At 38.4% G+C, this 16,383-nt stretch overlaps 1 protein-coding gene across 1 annotated transcript in view; it reads left to right on the top strand.

Annotated features, from left to right (window-relative positions):
• Nucleotides 1-1,091: 1,091 nt before the first annotated feature.
• Nucleotides 1,092-16,383, top strand: part of TMC1 (transmembrane channel like 1) — a 152,859-nt gene continuing 137,567 nt past the window's right edge. Inside the window, 3 exon segments of the mRNA XM_041746240.1 lie at nucleotides 1,092-1,489; nucleotides 12,936-13,018; nucleotides 14,604-14,766. Of these exon segments, the coding sequence (XP_041602174.1) occupies nucleotides 14,751-14,766 (16 nt within the window). The 5' untranslated portion in view covers nucleotides 1,092-1,489; nucleotides 12,936-13,018; nucleotides 14,604-14,750.

Genomic DNA, 16,383 nt, shown 5'->3' with positions numbered 1-16,383 from the left:
GAAAATAGTTATGGGGGCAGGGTCATGAGAAGTGAGAATAAAAGTTCTTGAGAATGGCGAAATCAGGAGTTCTACTTTTATAATGACCATAAACTTTCAAAATTGTCTTGTAAGATAGATATTTTCCTTCTGCTTTTAGTTTTTCTCTTTTGAAGAGACACTGTAATAGTCATAGTATTTTCCCAAAAAGGAAATGCAGTTAGTACATGAATATACGAGGAAAATAATATTATTGCTTATGAAAGTAAAGGAAAAAAGTTAACTCAAAGAATAAAGCTAATGAAAAGATCCGACTTTGGTAATGACAAGATGAGATAGTCATAGTTGTGATTTGCTGATTGGTCTATAAATTGATTCAAATTTTTGTAAAGCTATACACAATACACATTAAGATGTTTTAAATGTTTATGCCCTTTGATTCAATAGCATTAGTTTTGGATCTCTATAATAACAAAGTTATTATAAATATTTATTGCAAGTCTCTTTAATGGTGCATCATTAGAATCAGTCTAAGTAGCCATGGTACATCGTTTTGATGCAACTTAATGTACCATTAAAAATTATGTTTATGAATAACATTTAAAATGCATTTAGTACAATTCCAGTTTAAAAAGTAGGGTACAATTGTAGCTTAAAGTATATATATTTCAGCACCCTACTTTTTAAGCTCCCGCACTCTTCTACACTCTAAAAGTATACATTAAAAAAGGAAACTGGAAAGAAATCCAAAGAACGGTAGTGATGGGTTTGAATAGTAATACTATGGATAATTTTTTTCTTTGTACTCCATGCATTTTTTACATTTCCACTAATGACTTTTTATAACTTTTATGAAAGAAGTATTACTATGTATTTTTTATTGATGAACAAGAAAAAATGTATTATAGAATCCAGTTTTATTTTATGTTTCCTGATGCCTGGTAAACCTCTCATATCTATAGCTGGGCAGCAAGTGAATGATTATTTTTAAAAATTCCCAGTATTGGCCGACTTTCCCTTGGCATATCTCTGCTGGACTTGAGTGAGATCTTCTCCCCCAAGCCACTTGCCTTTTAGACTTTCTAGAAAGAGAATTCATGAAAAAACGACAATCTATACCATCTACAAATTACCATATGCTGCAGGAGCTATTACAGTATGACTATTTTGTGAATTTTACCTCCCAGGATATAATGCCTCACAGCTAGTCTCACATCGAATACAACCTTCTTCAATTGTTGTTTCGTCAAAGATGCCATGTCTTTAGAAAGCAAAGTGTTCGAGGAAGCAGAGACAGCCATGTAGTGACTTGGAAAGCCTCAGCTTTCCACATACCCTGACTATTTCAAAACATCAAATCTGAACACGCATCTCTTTGTGAGGAATGGATAATTACAAAAGACATCAATGAAGCCCAACCAAATAAGAACAAGATGCAAGAAAACGCGAGCATTGTGAAACAGGAACACACACCACTAAGAGAGAATGAGCCAAGATGAGAAGACATGAGGTTTGTGGGTTGGTGCCCTGGTATCTTTCTGCTCCAGATCTTTCCTGTGCTTTTAATTTTGTCATTAATCCAGAATCTAACAATGTGGGGTTCTTTGATTCTATGGCATATAGAAATGCATTCCCCTGGAGCAGTGTTTCTCAGCCAGGGATGATTTTTCGTCTCCTAGGGGAAACAATGTCTGGAGACAATTTTGGTTGTCACAACTAGGCGGCTAGTGCAATTGGCATCTGGTGTGCAAAGGCCAGGGATGTTGCTAAATAACCTACAGTTCAGAGGCCCAGCCACCCACAAAAAGGATTATTTGGTTCAATATATCAATAGTGCCAAGATTGAGAGACCTGCCCTTAGAGAAGAAGCCTAGAACTTCCATTGAGTTTTTTGTTTAATCAATGAATGAGAAAAATTATGGGAAATTAGACAAAAATAACAGCAGTCTTCCCTGGTGTTCAGATTCCTTAAGTCTGGATCACTTCAGACATTTGCTGCTTAGCAGCATCAGCCAGTTTGTCTAGTTTCTGAAGTTTAAAGATTTCACTGGGATATATTATATAAGCTCCTCTTATTTTCTCTTTTCGAAAGCATATTTTAATTGCCTAGTGTGGAGATATCTAAGATAGAGAACCCCTTTTTTTTCTGAGTGCTGGACCCTTTTCACTTACTCACTTGAGTAAGTGAAAGTGACCCTTTTTACTTTCCTAGTCAGTCCATCCTTCAAGCTGATAATCCAAAAAATATGAAACCTCCCCATGGTTCTGTCTGCTTTTATCCCCTGCTGGCAGGTTTTCTACAGGTTCCTCAGTATACTTGGGATGTAGTAGCTCCTAACAGTTTCATAGTTAGAATACTCCATTTCTCTGAGCTCTTCACTTAAAACTAATCTCTGTGTAGTAATTTGTAACTATTCAGCTCTGAATCATCCTTTTAGCGTCAGTATAGGACTCTAGTCCAAGGCCACCATCAGCACTCAGTGCATCATCATCCCATTTCATCATACCCCTTTGTAACCCACCTGCACAGAGGAGCTGAGAAGTCTTAATAAAAATACAGATTGTGTGTTCACTCTTCTGCTGGAACAGAGCTTGGCATATATGGGTTCTCAATGGTATTGGCTGAATGAATGAATAGACAGGAATGAATGAGCAAAGAGAATGAATTGGTAAAAAATCTCCCCCTGTCTTACCTTACAGAGAGAGCTAGGGATGCCCTGTTAAGGTTACAGAACTACCACATGTCTGATTTAGGACTAAAACCCAATTTTTCTAAGAATGGTTAAGGGTTTATTTATAGAAAACACATTGTCATATCTACTCACTCTTTCTTACTCTCAACAAATAAATAGCATTTTATTTTACTTTAATGCACATAGTTCATCTTGATTGGAAAATTGATACCTATTTATTACAAAATTTTTTAAATTATTGAAGAGCATAAAAAATTAAGGAATAATTCATAATCTTACGCATGTAACATTTGCTTTCATCTGTATACCTTTCTTCCTCGTTATTATTTTTTACCATAAGTATGCATTTATTTTTATAATCAGGAAATATAGAGAGTTACATCGCTGTGTAAAGAATTTCATTTCTAGGAAATAATGGCTGGTAATATTTTAATGAAATGTGTTCTAATGTTTGATGGGTTTGCTTGCAATTTGTATGCTATGAATTTCCATAATGTATGGAAAGACTTTTCAGAGGATGCTAACTGCAAATTTAAGAAAGTAGACTTCATAGTTTTAAAAATGGTCCACATAATTAATAAATATAAGAGATTTGCATACTACTCCTAATCCCCTGAATTTTTATAACAACTAGTTGTAAGAACTGCAAAATATTCACAGCTATAGAAACCTAATTATTTCTTAGAAAAATCCTTTGAGAAAAGCAAAATAAACTTTACAGTTTTTTTATTAGGTAGTATAACGATACCATAACTCTACCTATATACCTATATCTATCTTGGAAGCCACTTTAATATATGTAAATTATTTGACAGTTTCCCAGAGATTTTCTCTGCAGGTTGTTTTTGGATATATGTATAAAGCACTGAAGTAATTTATAAAATTTTAAAAAGATTTTTATTTATTTATTATTTTAGAGAGAGAGAGAGGGAGTGTGTGAGCCAGGGGCAGGGCAGAGGGAGAGAATCTCTAGCAGACTCCCCACTGAGCATGGAGCCTGACCAGGGGCTCTATCTCAGGACCCTGAGATCATGACCACAGCAGAAATTAAGAGTTGGAGGCCTAACTGATTGAGCCACCCAGGTGTCCCATGATGTAATTTATAAACTTGATTACTGGTTTCCACACATTGGCAGAGTCACTCATGTGAAATACATGCTTAAAACTTGTATAATTGGTGGTCCCTGGGTGGCTCAGTCAGTTAGGCATCTGCCTTTAGCTCAAGTCATGATCTCCCTGGGATTGAGCCATGCATCAGGCTCTCTATTCACTGGAGAGCCTGCTTCTCCCTCTCTCTCTCCCTCACATTCTCTCTGAAATAAATAAATAAATAAATAAATAAATAAATAAATAAATAAATAAAATCTTTAAAAAAATCTTGTATAATTTCTTTAACATTTGTTACTAAAATAAGTATTCTTACCTCATACGTAGTGGAATAAATTAAAGAAATTTTAACATCAAAGTTATGCTTTCTTAATTAAACAAGGACACTATTTATTTTAAAATTATATATCCTACTTAAGCTGCTTTTAAAGGTAATTTTGTTTTCCACTGACTACATATTATTTTATTTTTAAAGATTTTATTTATTTATTCATGAAAGACACAGAGAGAGGGGCAGAGACACAGGCAGAGGGAGAAGCAGGCTCCATGCAGGGAGCCTGATGTGGGACTCGATCCCAGGACTCCAGGATCACACCCTGGGAAGAAGGCAGGCATTAAACCACTGAGCCACCCAGGGATCCCCTCCACTACCTTTTAAAATGGCTACTGTTTTCTCATTGCTCATCACAGTTCTTTAAGTGCTATCCATCCCTCACTCCAACAACCCAAATGAACCCCAATTTGCATTAGAATAATTTGAAATAGAGCAAAGAACGAATTTCATAGCCCAATTTTCAAAAGCAATATGCTGCTGTATGCAAAAAATATATTTCTGATGTTTTCAATTTAATTTTTTTTAACAATTAGTGTTTAGCATAGTGTTTGGCACAGAGAAAGCACTGATAACGTGTCTGACAATGTCTTTGTGATTGCCATTTTTATTGATGATGTATATTGGTATTACTAAAGGTCATTGGAATGTCTGTGTTATGTGCCATGTGCCATAATATCATCACTAGGGTGACTGTATGTCATAGCTAACCCAGGGGAATCTTGGTTTATGTCCATTGTCCCTGTGTCCTCTTCAACTTTATACTTTAGCACTCTCAAAAGTGTCCTGATTTGGGTGGTCATTTGTCTGGTCATTGACTAAAGTGCAAAAGGAACCGTGATGAGAAGGCCTGTGACATCATCACCCATCTCATGATTTGGCTTCCACTCTACCCAGGCCTAGTGAGACAGTGAGCAGCCTGAATGGTGGTAAACTTCCCAAATGTGGGAAAGGACATTTCAAATTCATATACTTTCTCCAGTGCCTCTTATACTTTGTCGATGAAGAATCCGACAACATTTGAGAAACAGGAACCACAAGACCATAGGCTCTCTCTCTCTTTACCCTTCTGATCAGCATTATCTTTTAGTTGGGATTTGGTTTTGAATAAAAATTTAAAGACATTTCTTAGACATGTCCACCTTCTCATTTACAGACAAGATGGATCACAAGAATTGTGATCACAATTATGTTTGTTGTTATGGCCTGAATTAGTGACACTTGAGTGGCAATCTTTTCCATACCAGCTCTGTGATTTATTTCAGGGTTGTAGTCACTACTTCCATTCTTGCCTTTTCTTTTCTTTCTTTTCTTTCTTTTCTTTCTTTTCTTTTCTTTTCTTTTCTTTTCTTTTCTTTTCTTTTCTTTTCTTTTCTTTCTTTCTTTCTTTCTTTCTTTCTTTCTTTTCTTTCTTTTCTTTTCTTCTTTTCTTTTTTTCTCTTTTCTTTTCTTTTCTTTTCTTTTCTCTTCTTTCTGTTCTGTTCTCTTTTTTCTTTTGCTTCAGGATCTGTATAATCTGTCAACTCAAAATTGTCCATGTAGTCTGATTGCCACCCTCCAGTCTGGCCTATCTGTTGCTGCTAGGGTTTGTCAGCACACCTCAATGAAGTCTTAAAATTTGAAATTGTCTTTCACTCTGGCTCTTAGAGCTTTACAACCATGTCAAATGGTTGCACCATGTCACAGACTGTCCTCTTCACAATCCTCTCTCAGAGAAAGCTCAGTGAGGCTCTAAAAGCTCCTGGACTTAGTACTGCCTATAAAATTTGTGTGTCTTAGTGAAAATGTAAAGTGTAGGGCCTCTTTTTGTTAAAAAAATTATTTAGAATTTCAAGAGGGCAGGAAAGGAACATTAAATCAAGCACGGAGCCCTTCTATTTCTGGAGTCCTGTGTCCATAGACATTACCTGTGCAGTTGGTCCTGCTTGGATCTTTCATCTATTAGTCTCCTTCATTTTCCTTCCAACTAATGGTTATGGGTCACTTATTATATATAAAGCACTATGCTTGCTATTGAAAATTTTTAAAAATATGCTTACTTTTGGATCCTAATACACCTACTTTTAGATTTTGGTAGTTAATCTCCCCACGAGGTAGATGAAATAGTACACGCATTTTCACTATAGTTTTGTTTCCTTCAGGTTAATTGTGCAGCCATAATTTCCTATATATCAGCCTTAAATTGAAAATCCTCTCCTCCATGTTCTCATGATCTATGTATTAACTGTAGGAACCTGGCAGTCTCTATGTCCCTGGATCTTCCACCATCCCACACTTTGCCCGTTCCATTCCTACAGACAAGTTTGTTCATGGCTGGGTAACAGATCATGCCAGTAAAAGTGTTTGTTGAAATGAGTTTAAATTCAAATGTCTCCAGGGATTGGGCACCTAATATGCCATAAAAAGTAAAACCACCACATAGGGATTGACTCGTGACTGCAGAGAAAAGAGATGCCTACTCAGCCACAGAGGATTATTGCCATGTAACATGGGGTCACAGTATTGTCAAGTCTTTTTAGAGAAAAGTTAGAAATCTAAAACGTTATATAAAATGTTCTTTTTCTATTAATTAATTTCATTTTTAAAAAGAATCCATATGGGCAAAGAAAAATAACAGTAGCCCAAAGTTGACCCAGGAGATGTCAGTCTCTAATTTTTCTTTTTGGTCAGCTTTATTGAGATACGATTCACATGCACTTACATTCACTCCTTTATGTGTATAGTTCTGAGTTTTGACAAACACCTACATTTGTGTAACAACCAACACGAGCAAGATGTAGGACAATTCCATTGTCCCCAAACGTTCCCTGTGCCTCTTTGTGGCCAGTTTCTCCAACTCCTGTGATCACTGGTATGTTTTCTGTCTTTATAGTTTTGCCTTTTCTAGAATGTCATAGAAATGGAATCATAAAGAATGTAGCCTTTGGAGATAGGCTTCGTTCACTTAGCATAAAGCATTTATGGTTTATCCATGTTTTTGTGTGCATTTGGGTGGTTTTTATCTAATTTTCAAAGGCATTTCCCTCCCTTCCTTCCTTCCTTCCTTCCTTCCTTCCTTCCTTCCTTCCTTCCTTCCTTCTTTCCTTCCTTCCTTCTCTCCTTCTCCTCTTTCCTCCTTTATTCTTCCTTTCTTTCCTTTCGAATATCAATTGCATGAAAGTGGGTTAATCTAGATACTTGTTTCCTAACACACCAATGTTATTGGCCTATGCATGGCTTTTATTTTAACATCTTTCTTGAGATGAACTTGAGATACAATAAACTACACATACTCGTACAACTTGGAAACTTAGATGGATGAAATTTAGCAGTACCACTGTCATTGCATTTTCTAGAATTTCTTGTAAATGAAATAATACAGCAGGTGCTCTTTTTCTGTCTAGTTTCTTTTGCTCAGCATGATCAATTCAGGATGCTTACATGTTGTTATGTGTATCAGGAGTTTATTCTTTATCATTGTCAAGTAGCATTCCATCATTAGGATGCATTACAATTTCTCTATTCACTGGTTGACAGACATTTGGGTCATTTCCAGTTTTGGTTGCTGTAATAATTCATATAAAGTCTTTATAGGGACATATACCCTCATTTCCCTCAGGTAAATATCTTAGAGTGGAATAGCTAGGTCATATGGTAAATGTCTTTAACTTTTTAAGAAGTTACCAGACTCTTTTCCAAAGTATATACCATTTCACGCTCCCACCAGCTGTGTTTGAGAGTGCTGTTTCTTCTTCACTCAACCCTTGGATAGCCAGGTTTTAAAATTTTAACCATTTTAATAAATGTATAATGTTATCTCACTGTGGTTTTAATTGCATTTCCCCAATGACTAATGATGTCAAAAGTCTCTTCGTGTGCTTTTTTGTCATCATTAACTTCTTTGGTGAATATTCATCTAAGTCTTTTGCACATTTTTTATTGGATTGATATCCTGTTTAGCTTTTGAGCATTGTTATATATATTCTATTATTTGTTTTGATTATAAGTCCTTTTTTCAGATATATGATTTGCAAATTTTTCTCCCAGTCTGTGATTATCTTTTCATTGTCTTAATGGGGTTTTGGAATTGAAAATGACACATAATTTTAATAAAGTCCAATTTATAAACCTGTTCTTGTATGCACTGAACATTTCATATTACCTCAAAAAATTCTCACTAATCCATGGTCTTCTGTGTTTTCCTCTAGACTTTATATTTTTAGGTTTTACGCTGGGTCTATGGTCCATTTTGAGTTAATTATTGCAAGTGATATAAGATGCAGATTAAAATACTTTTTTTATGAGTGTGTATATCCAATTGTTCAACATTATTTATTAAAAATACTATTGTTTCTCCACTAAATTGTCTTTGCCTCTCTGTTGAAAATCTTTTGACCATGTATAGGTGAGTCTTTTTCTGATTTCTCTCTTCTGTTCTAGAAGCTTGGGATAGCCTGTTGGCTCCTTGAGTTCCCTCTGTCTTGGGTCTTTCCCACAGTCTAATCATTCCTGGTATTTGTCAGTTTTCCCCAGACAAGCAATGGCTCCCAACATCATAAATGTCATAACTTATAACTGGCTTCAGCATGGGTATACCAGTCCTCGGGGTGGACCAGGGTATCTCGGCTTTCATTCCTGCAGTGACTGTGGCCTGATCAGGACCTTCAAAGACAGAACAAACAGGTATAGTCAGGACGGTTCCTTTGGCACTGCAAACTGGGTGTTCTCCCCTGTGAGAATACAAGGCTTTTATCTCTCCCATACCAGAGAACATATTGGGCATTGACATCCTATAGTCAAACTCTGAAAACTTCTATCAATGAATTCTGCTCTTAGGTAAGAGTAATCAAACCAGTACAAAGGGGGAAACACCAACTGGGAACCCCAGCAAAGAGTGGTAGCCGGCAAGCAATATAAATCGCCTGGGGGCATAAAGGAATAGAGAAAATATCTGAGAACCACACTGAATAGGTATTGTAAGCCCTGTACGTGGTGTTTTCAATAGCTCAGTATGGCCAGTACAAAAATCCAGATGGCTCATGGCAGTTGATTGTAGATTACTAGGAATTGGACGAGGTGATGACCTCATCAATAGAGCTGTGCCCTACGTTATATTTGGGATTCCAGAAGGCACTGTGGCAGAGACAACAGAAGTAGTGCCCCTAGGATTCTGGTCCCAGCTTTTGAAGGGGCTCAAACCCCATATGCTCTCACAGAGCACAGTTCCTAGCAGTGTACACAGAGCTTCTCCAGGTAAAGCATTTCACGGAGCAACAGCCTCTCATGGTAAGAACTTTCTTCCTATCATGGAATGAGTTGAGAATATGTTCCATCGATCTCAGCTATGGCTCTTGTCTTTGATTAAGTGCATGCCTATTTGCTGCAAAGGGGCACACTGTCCACCAGCCCATTGTCTCTAGAAAGTCAGTCTCCACCACTGAGCCCTGTTGAGCATGTAGATCCTCCAAATGCTCCTGCTTCTATTCCTTTGGTGGCCCCCACAGGTGGAAATTCCCTCTGATGCTAAGTATGTAGATGGGTCCAGCAAAGGCAAACCACCCACGGTACTGCAGTTACTATTCAGTCCAACACTGACATCATCTGGATGGAAACAGGAATGAATCACAGCAGCCAATGGGCTGGACTCAGAGCAGTTTGGCTGGTGATTGATTACTCATGCAAACTGGCGATTAAACCTTTTCACTCATAATTGGCCTATTTAAAAAAGATTAACCCTATGGCTTGGACAATGGGAAGCCAAGGGGTGTGATGATGGAATAAATCCTTGCAGGAGAAGGATACATGGGAAAACCTTTGGATTTTCCTGCGAGTGCCTGAGGCAGTCCTTACTTTTCCATATTCTGGCTCAGAAGGCATTGACACACTGAGGCTAACTGACAGCTGATGCCTTAGTTTAGGCATAAACCCTAGTAATTTACATGGGCAGAGTAGCCACTGCAGGGCCCGGGTGGGATGGCAAATTGCCAGGGATGCTTCATTGCTCTTGAAGTACAATGACTTAGTCAATAAAGTAGCGGCATATCCTGTGTGATCTGAAAAATGCCAAGGCAACTACCAAAGGAGTCTGGTGGTCAGCCACTGGAGTTCTCAACCAGTGAGGGATTTGCAAACTGATTACACTGGCCCCCCGCCTCCCAGTAAAGGTTATGCCTTGGTCTGTGAGGATGCCTTGTTTGGCCTAACTCAAGCTTTTCCCTGTTGCCAGGCAAACCAGGCTGCCTCCATTACAGGATTAGTGAAACTGAGTACCATGTATAGATACCCTTGCTCAACAGACTGTGATCTGAGGTCACATTTTAAGGGTCATGATGTGTAGGACTGGGCAATAGAACATGACCTTGAACAAAAAGATTCCATCGCTCCTATAACCACAGGGGGCAGGTTTGGTAGAAAGAAAAAGAAATGGTGAAGCAGCAGATTAAATTACCAATAGATAAAACCACCTTCGCTGGGCAAACTAAAGTATGACCCGAGGCTTTGGTCCAATTGAATGGTCAACTAGTAGGTCTTGCTGTTGTCCTGTATGTTGTCCTGTATGCCAGACCGGGGACACCTGCTCAAACACCCAACATTGCCCTGCAATCACTTGTGGATCAACACACTATGCTTCCCAAAACACCAAGCCCCCCCTCATGCCAGGGAGAGGTGTTATCTACTGGAATCCACAATAGGACATCCCACCTGGATGGGTGAGTTACTTTGTACCTCAGAGTGACGTGAGTCTGGCATATCTCACCCCCAGTCCATCTCCTTATGCTTGACAGAGCTGCCTTCTGTGACCAACCTGGATACTGTGCGACACCAGGTCCCTAAAGCTGCAAGCCACCTTCACTTCTAAGAACCAGGCCATAAGTGCAATTCTTATAAAGAGAAAGACCCTCCCATACAAGTTCTTCCCATACTAAGTATCTGTCTTATTGACCTTAAACTTCTGCTGCTCTTGTGGTATTCAGTAATAGGCACCTGACAGAAATATCCTTCTCCAGTGGGCTTCTTTGTATGCCCGACAAAGCAATCAGTCTTAACTGTTGGATATGTGGCTAGCTGACATTCTCTAGCTCTGCAGGACTGCTATGGAGGGTATCATCCCTCCAGGTTGGGGGTTAGAAGGCATTAAAGCAGTACATTAAGGGAGAACAAGCTAAGATTGACACTCTTAATTCATGATATTATGGATACTGAGCCAAAAACCTGGCTTGTGGCACGTGCTATTAATAACATTGGGAATGGGTATTCTTTTCCTGTCAATCAGACTACACAGGCAGCCCATCAAACTGCTCACCAGAAGGGTCCTAAAAATACCACCATCAGAGCCATGGGTGGCTACACTCAAATTTGGGATGGGTTCATCTGGCTTACCCTGGGTATTGAACATTTGAGCCCTGCTATATTGAGAATGGAAAGACCGCTCTAAACAGAACCAACTCAGCTATACAAGGGATATAGGATGGATGTCACCACAACCATGCAGTCAATCTGTCGTATGACAGGTTTGGTAGTGGCTGGTCACGCTGCTCAGGTATTTATTGGGTAGCCCCAAATGGGTGTCAGTGGTTGTGTGGCACAAATCTTTGGCTATGGATTTTATCCATGGGCTGCTGCACCCTGGGTTTTCCCTGGACACAAGAAGAATCCACCCAACAATAAGAGTTGCCAACTTCCCTCTCCTTGGGGCCTGATGGACATGTTCTGTTTTCCACTGGTGCAATCATGTGGCCACCATATTTATTTCCTATATTGACCTCAAGGACATGATAGCACACACAGCAGCCCTTACTAAATTCACCCCACAAGCCTTAAATGATAGCTGACAAAGCCTATCCTCACTGAACTCTGAAATATCCCTAATGAGAATAGTTTTCCTCCAAAATAAGATGGCCTTTGCCATTATTACTGCTGCTCAAGGAAGCACCTGTGCCATTATCCCAGCAAAATGTTCTGTGTTCGTAGCTGAGGAGTCTGTTCATGTATCATCTTTATCAAAACACACTAACATATAAAGCAACCACCCTGAAGGATCTGACCCCCCCCAGCCTAGCCGACTTAATAAATCAGTGCTTCAGCTCATGGGGCTCTTGGCAGAAAAAAAAAAAGTTATTACTTTGGGAATCATTGTCTTAATCTGCATATCTTCATTGGTGGCATCTGCCTCTGGTATAGTCAGCAGACAAATGAGTCAACTCCTTGCTAATGAACCCACGATGATCATTCAGGGCACATTGTGAAAGAGGGAAACTATGTGAGATCCCAAAAGCCACTCATGAGGGGTGAAATGTTAGAGGAGGTCATCCAGAGGACACAACTGCCCGTTGACCCTCAGGCTGGCCCCTGGCAATGGAGGCTCCTCTCTCCCTCCCCTATCTTTGCCAAGTACACTCTGCCCACCATTCCCATGGCTGGAGCCATTTTCAAGGACACAGCCTGGAGGGAACAACGTGGTGTTGAGACCATTTGAACCCCTTTAAGGCTGCTATATGAACTCTGAAGATCCTGGCCCGCAGGTGCAGAGATCTACTTGTCTCAGTCACCCAAGACAAGTCTCACAAGTAGTTCCAATGTTTGTTAAAACTGCCACCTACCAGGCGGTGCACCTGGGTGGCTCAGTGGGTTAAGCATCTGCCTTCAGCTCAGGTCATGATCATAGGGACCTGGGATCAAGCCCCATTTCTCCCTATTCCTCTACTCTTCTCCCTCTCCCTTAGCTCATGCTCTGTGTCTCAAATAAATAAATAAAATCTTTAAAAAAACCCCACCAAAACCGAAAAAACCTGCCCCTTACCAATCTTCAGTGCCCTGTATCTTTCTTCTATCCCTCCCACCTACAGAGGTTTCAAGTTCATCTCCTACTCAGGGAGGTTTCAAGTTCACCCCGGGGAACTCCGAGGTTTCCAACCAACATACCCACACGGTTAGTGGTCTTGATTTGTATTTCTCTAGATAAGATCGGGCCTTTCTTCATGTATCTATTGAGTATATGTTCCCCTCTTTTGTGAAATAACTGTTCATGTTTTTATTCATTTTTTCCCTAGGCCATTTTATATCTTTATGTGTGAAATGTTTGTTCAAATATTTTGTTATTTTTTCTTTTGTCATTATTTTAGAGTATGTGTCTTCTTGTTGAAAGATAGAGGTTCTTTATTTTTTTATACCCTTATGAAGTACTGTGTGAGATGTAAATCTACTTTAGTTTCTTTGAAACATCTTTTGGTGAATAAATTTTTTAATTTTAAAGTAGCTGAATCCATCTATTTTTAATGTTCTAATTTCTGTCTTTAATATTTTCTTTATTTTTTGGTATAATTTTTTGGATATAAGGTTGCAGAACATCTTTTGTTATTTTACCCATAAATTTATGATGGTTTTTATTAGAATAGTGTTTAGAGTTATTTTATATATTCATATTTAATATAAATTAAATTACATCTTGTTCTCACTCTAGGTTATCTGTCCAATGATTTACAATAAAATTTCTTAATGTCTTTATAAATTCTCAAGTTGAAGAACCATTCTGGCATCTTTAAATATAAGTACTTATATCAGCTATATCCTTATCTTACTGTTACACTTAAGACCTAGTGTCTGAATAGGGAAAACTAGGCAAGTAACATCCTTATGGAGCTTTATTTTAAGCTATAATTTTGAGTGTGCTACACACTACTTTGGCTAGAATCTATGTACTAGTGTTTGTATACAAGCTCAAAGGGGTAGATCTGTGCAAAAATCCATTTGCGAAGCCAAAAGCTACCCTGGTGTAAATGTGCCACAGGGATCCATTTCAAAACACTGCTTCGTCTTGCCAAGGTCAGTGGCTATCACCGAGAGTAACCAGAGAATGCCTCTGTCTTCACTCTTAAAAAGGCAGCCTCTTTTGCAACATTAAATAACAAGACTTTTTGTCCCTTTCTTTCTTTTCAATGGTAGAAATTGTTTTTGTTTATCATTTTAGAGCAAAGAGTATCACCTTTCTACGAGAAGTTTTGATAAAGAGAAAAGTCTTAAAATTGTGTCCAGAAAGTACCAACTTCCTCCTAGAGCCAGTTTTATTTTGAACTGGTTGGGAAAATAAATACGATGTCTCCTGGTATCCCCACATTAGAGACGGATTGCTAAATTGAATGCTCTATTGCTTTGCACTTACACCTGAACTCCAGATGTAGGAGTATCTTGTTTATTTACTCATTTAATTTACCGAGTACCCTCGGTGGGTCAGTATTTCTCAGTAAGAGTCAATAAGAATCCACTCACACTGCCTTCAGTATTTGTAATTCCAATAAAGCCCTAGAATGGAAGGCATTCAAAACAAGGCAGGCTAGAGGACCTACTGGGATGAAGCCAGATTTGCTCTGAAGACAGCTTATGCGACCTATTTAGTTTTATTTCAAACAAGAGCCCCAAATACAACCCTTTTGACCTGAGTACTCCATCCCTAAATGGCAAACTAAACATTCATGAAAGTTTAATGGTGAGGAAATTAGTACCTTCTTATGTTTCAGACTGTGAAATGGCACCAGGGAGCACTTTCAGCGACAGGCAGAAGTGTGTGGATGTGTTGGACCAAACCTGAAACATTTGTTCCTTTCAACCTGTCATCCTTCATTAAGTCAGCCGGCAGCTAAGGCATCTGAAAGGACGCCGCCAGGATGCCACCCAAGAAAGGTATTTCAAAATAAAGACCTGGTTCTAGAATATTCTACCTTTCTTAGAGATTGGGAACTTTGAATAGTTTTGTGGGTTTTCTTTTTCATAATTTTTGTTTCCTCCTTGGGACTTTCCCTTTTTTATATTTCTGTGATTAGAGACCTTTTGTGTCTTGAGAAAATGGAAAAGGTTCATTCTTTCTTTCATCTCTTTTCTGTAACGAACATATGCTTTTACCAACTAGTTAGTGCTCAAACTTACCTTTCTTTCATTCGGGGAAACAGTGAGAGAGCAAATTACACCAAGGTTCAACACCACATCTGAAGTTGGGGGTTCTATTTCCCAGCAGGGACCTCTGATCAGATTGGTGTGGGAGGCAGCTTCGTGAAGGGGACAAGTTCTGCTGCAGTTTGTGAATTAAATACAGCTCTGAATTAAGTAAAGCTGAAAAGGAGAGGAGAGTGAATTAAGGCAGAGAAAATGAAGAAAAGAAGCATAAAACCTTCCTGGGGGAGATACATGTGAAAGGATGAGTGATGTGATGACACACAATTTTTGGTTGCTGTGACTTGTCACAGGGGCACATTTTCAGTACCCTGGAGACACTGTGTGATGTGTTGGGTGTCATTCTGTGATGTTTACAGAGCTTACACTGGCTCTGTGTGCAGCCTCAATTTCAGTCCCCAAAAGACAAACTGGTAGAATTTTCAAATAGGGAATAACCTGAAAAGACATGTTTGCTTTTGAGCTTAGAACTTCTAATTCAGACGGCCTTGGTCCTGGTCATTTCTTTAAATGACTTGTTGAGTCTTAGAATGGAAAGTGGAGACAGAGACCTTGCTTAGAGATAATCTATCAAAGTCACCAAACTATAGGCTCATGTCTTGAGATTGTGAGCAGGATTCTATTTAATAGGCTTAGTTGTTTTGTTGACTTCAAACATCTGGACAGGCTTAGGAATATCATTACCAAAGTAGGTCAAAGTTTTCAGAAAACAAAAACAAAAACAACCCTTTTATTTGAGGCTCTACATGCATTTCCAAAGAAACTTAGAAATGGCCCATAGATGTACAATAGCTTTTAATAGGGTGGGGTTGGTTTTCCATTAATAAGGATAAGGTTTAAATCTTATTAGGATGTTCATTTTAGCCCCTTTAGGATTTTTCAACCTGGGGTCCTCAAGCTTCCCAAGTGGTTTTGGTAGTTATGTTTTCAGGCTCATTTAAGATCTAACAATTCTTACAGAAACTTGCAATAAGGCTTCTCAAGCTCTCCTAAATGCTGACCATTTTGTTAGACAAGTAAAATTGGGATCAATTATTCTTGCTGTTTGTTCATGCTATTATTTATCATTTATTAATCTTACTGCTTTCATAACAACAGATGGTTTAAAGTTTAATCATTTTATTTTGATTGTGGATGGAATATATGTTGTTGCAGAAAATGCATAAATTTTAGAAAAGTGTATTTTAAAAAACAACAAAAATAATCTCACCACAAATAGACTACTGTAGACATTTGGTTTTCTTCTTCCAGACTTTGTCTATGAAAGTTATGTTTGGTTTATATTTAACAAAATGGATACAAATTAATTGATACTCAATGAATGTTGTTTCAAAGACAATGTTCTGGCTT

Source organism: Vulpes lagopus, chromosome 2 (genome assembly GCF_018345385.1).
Source record: "Vulpes lagopus strain Blue_001 chromosome 2, ASM1834538v1, whole genome shotgun sequence".
Classification (NCBI taxonomy): Eukaryota; Metazoa; Chordata; class Mammalia; order Carnivora; family Canidae; genus Vulpes; species Vulpes lagopus.
This window is presented reverse-complemented; position numbering and strand designations above follow the sequence as displayed.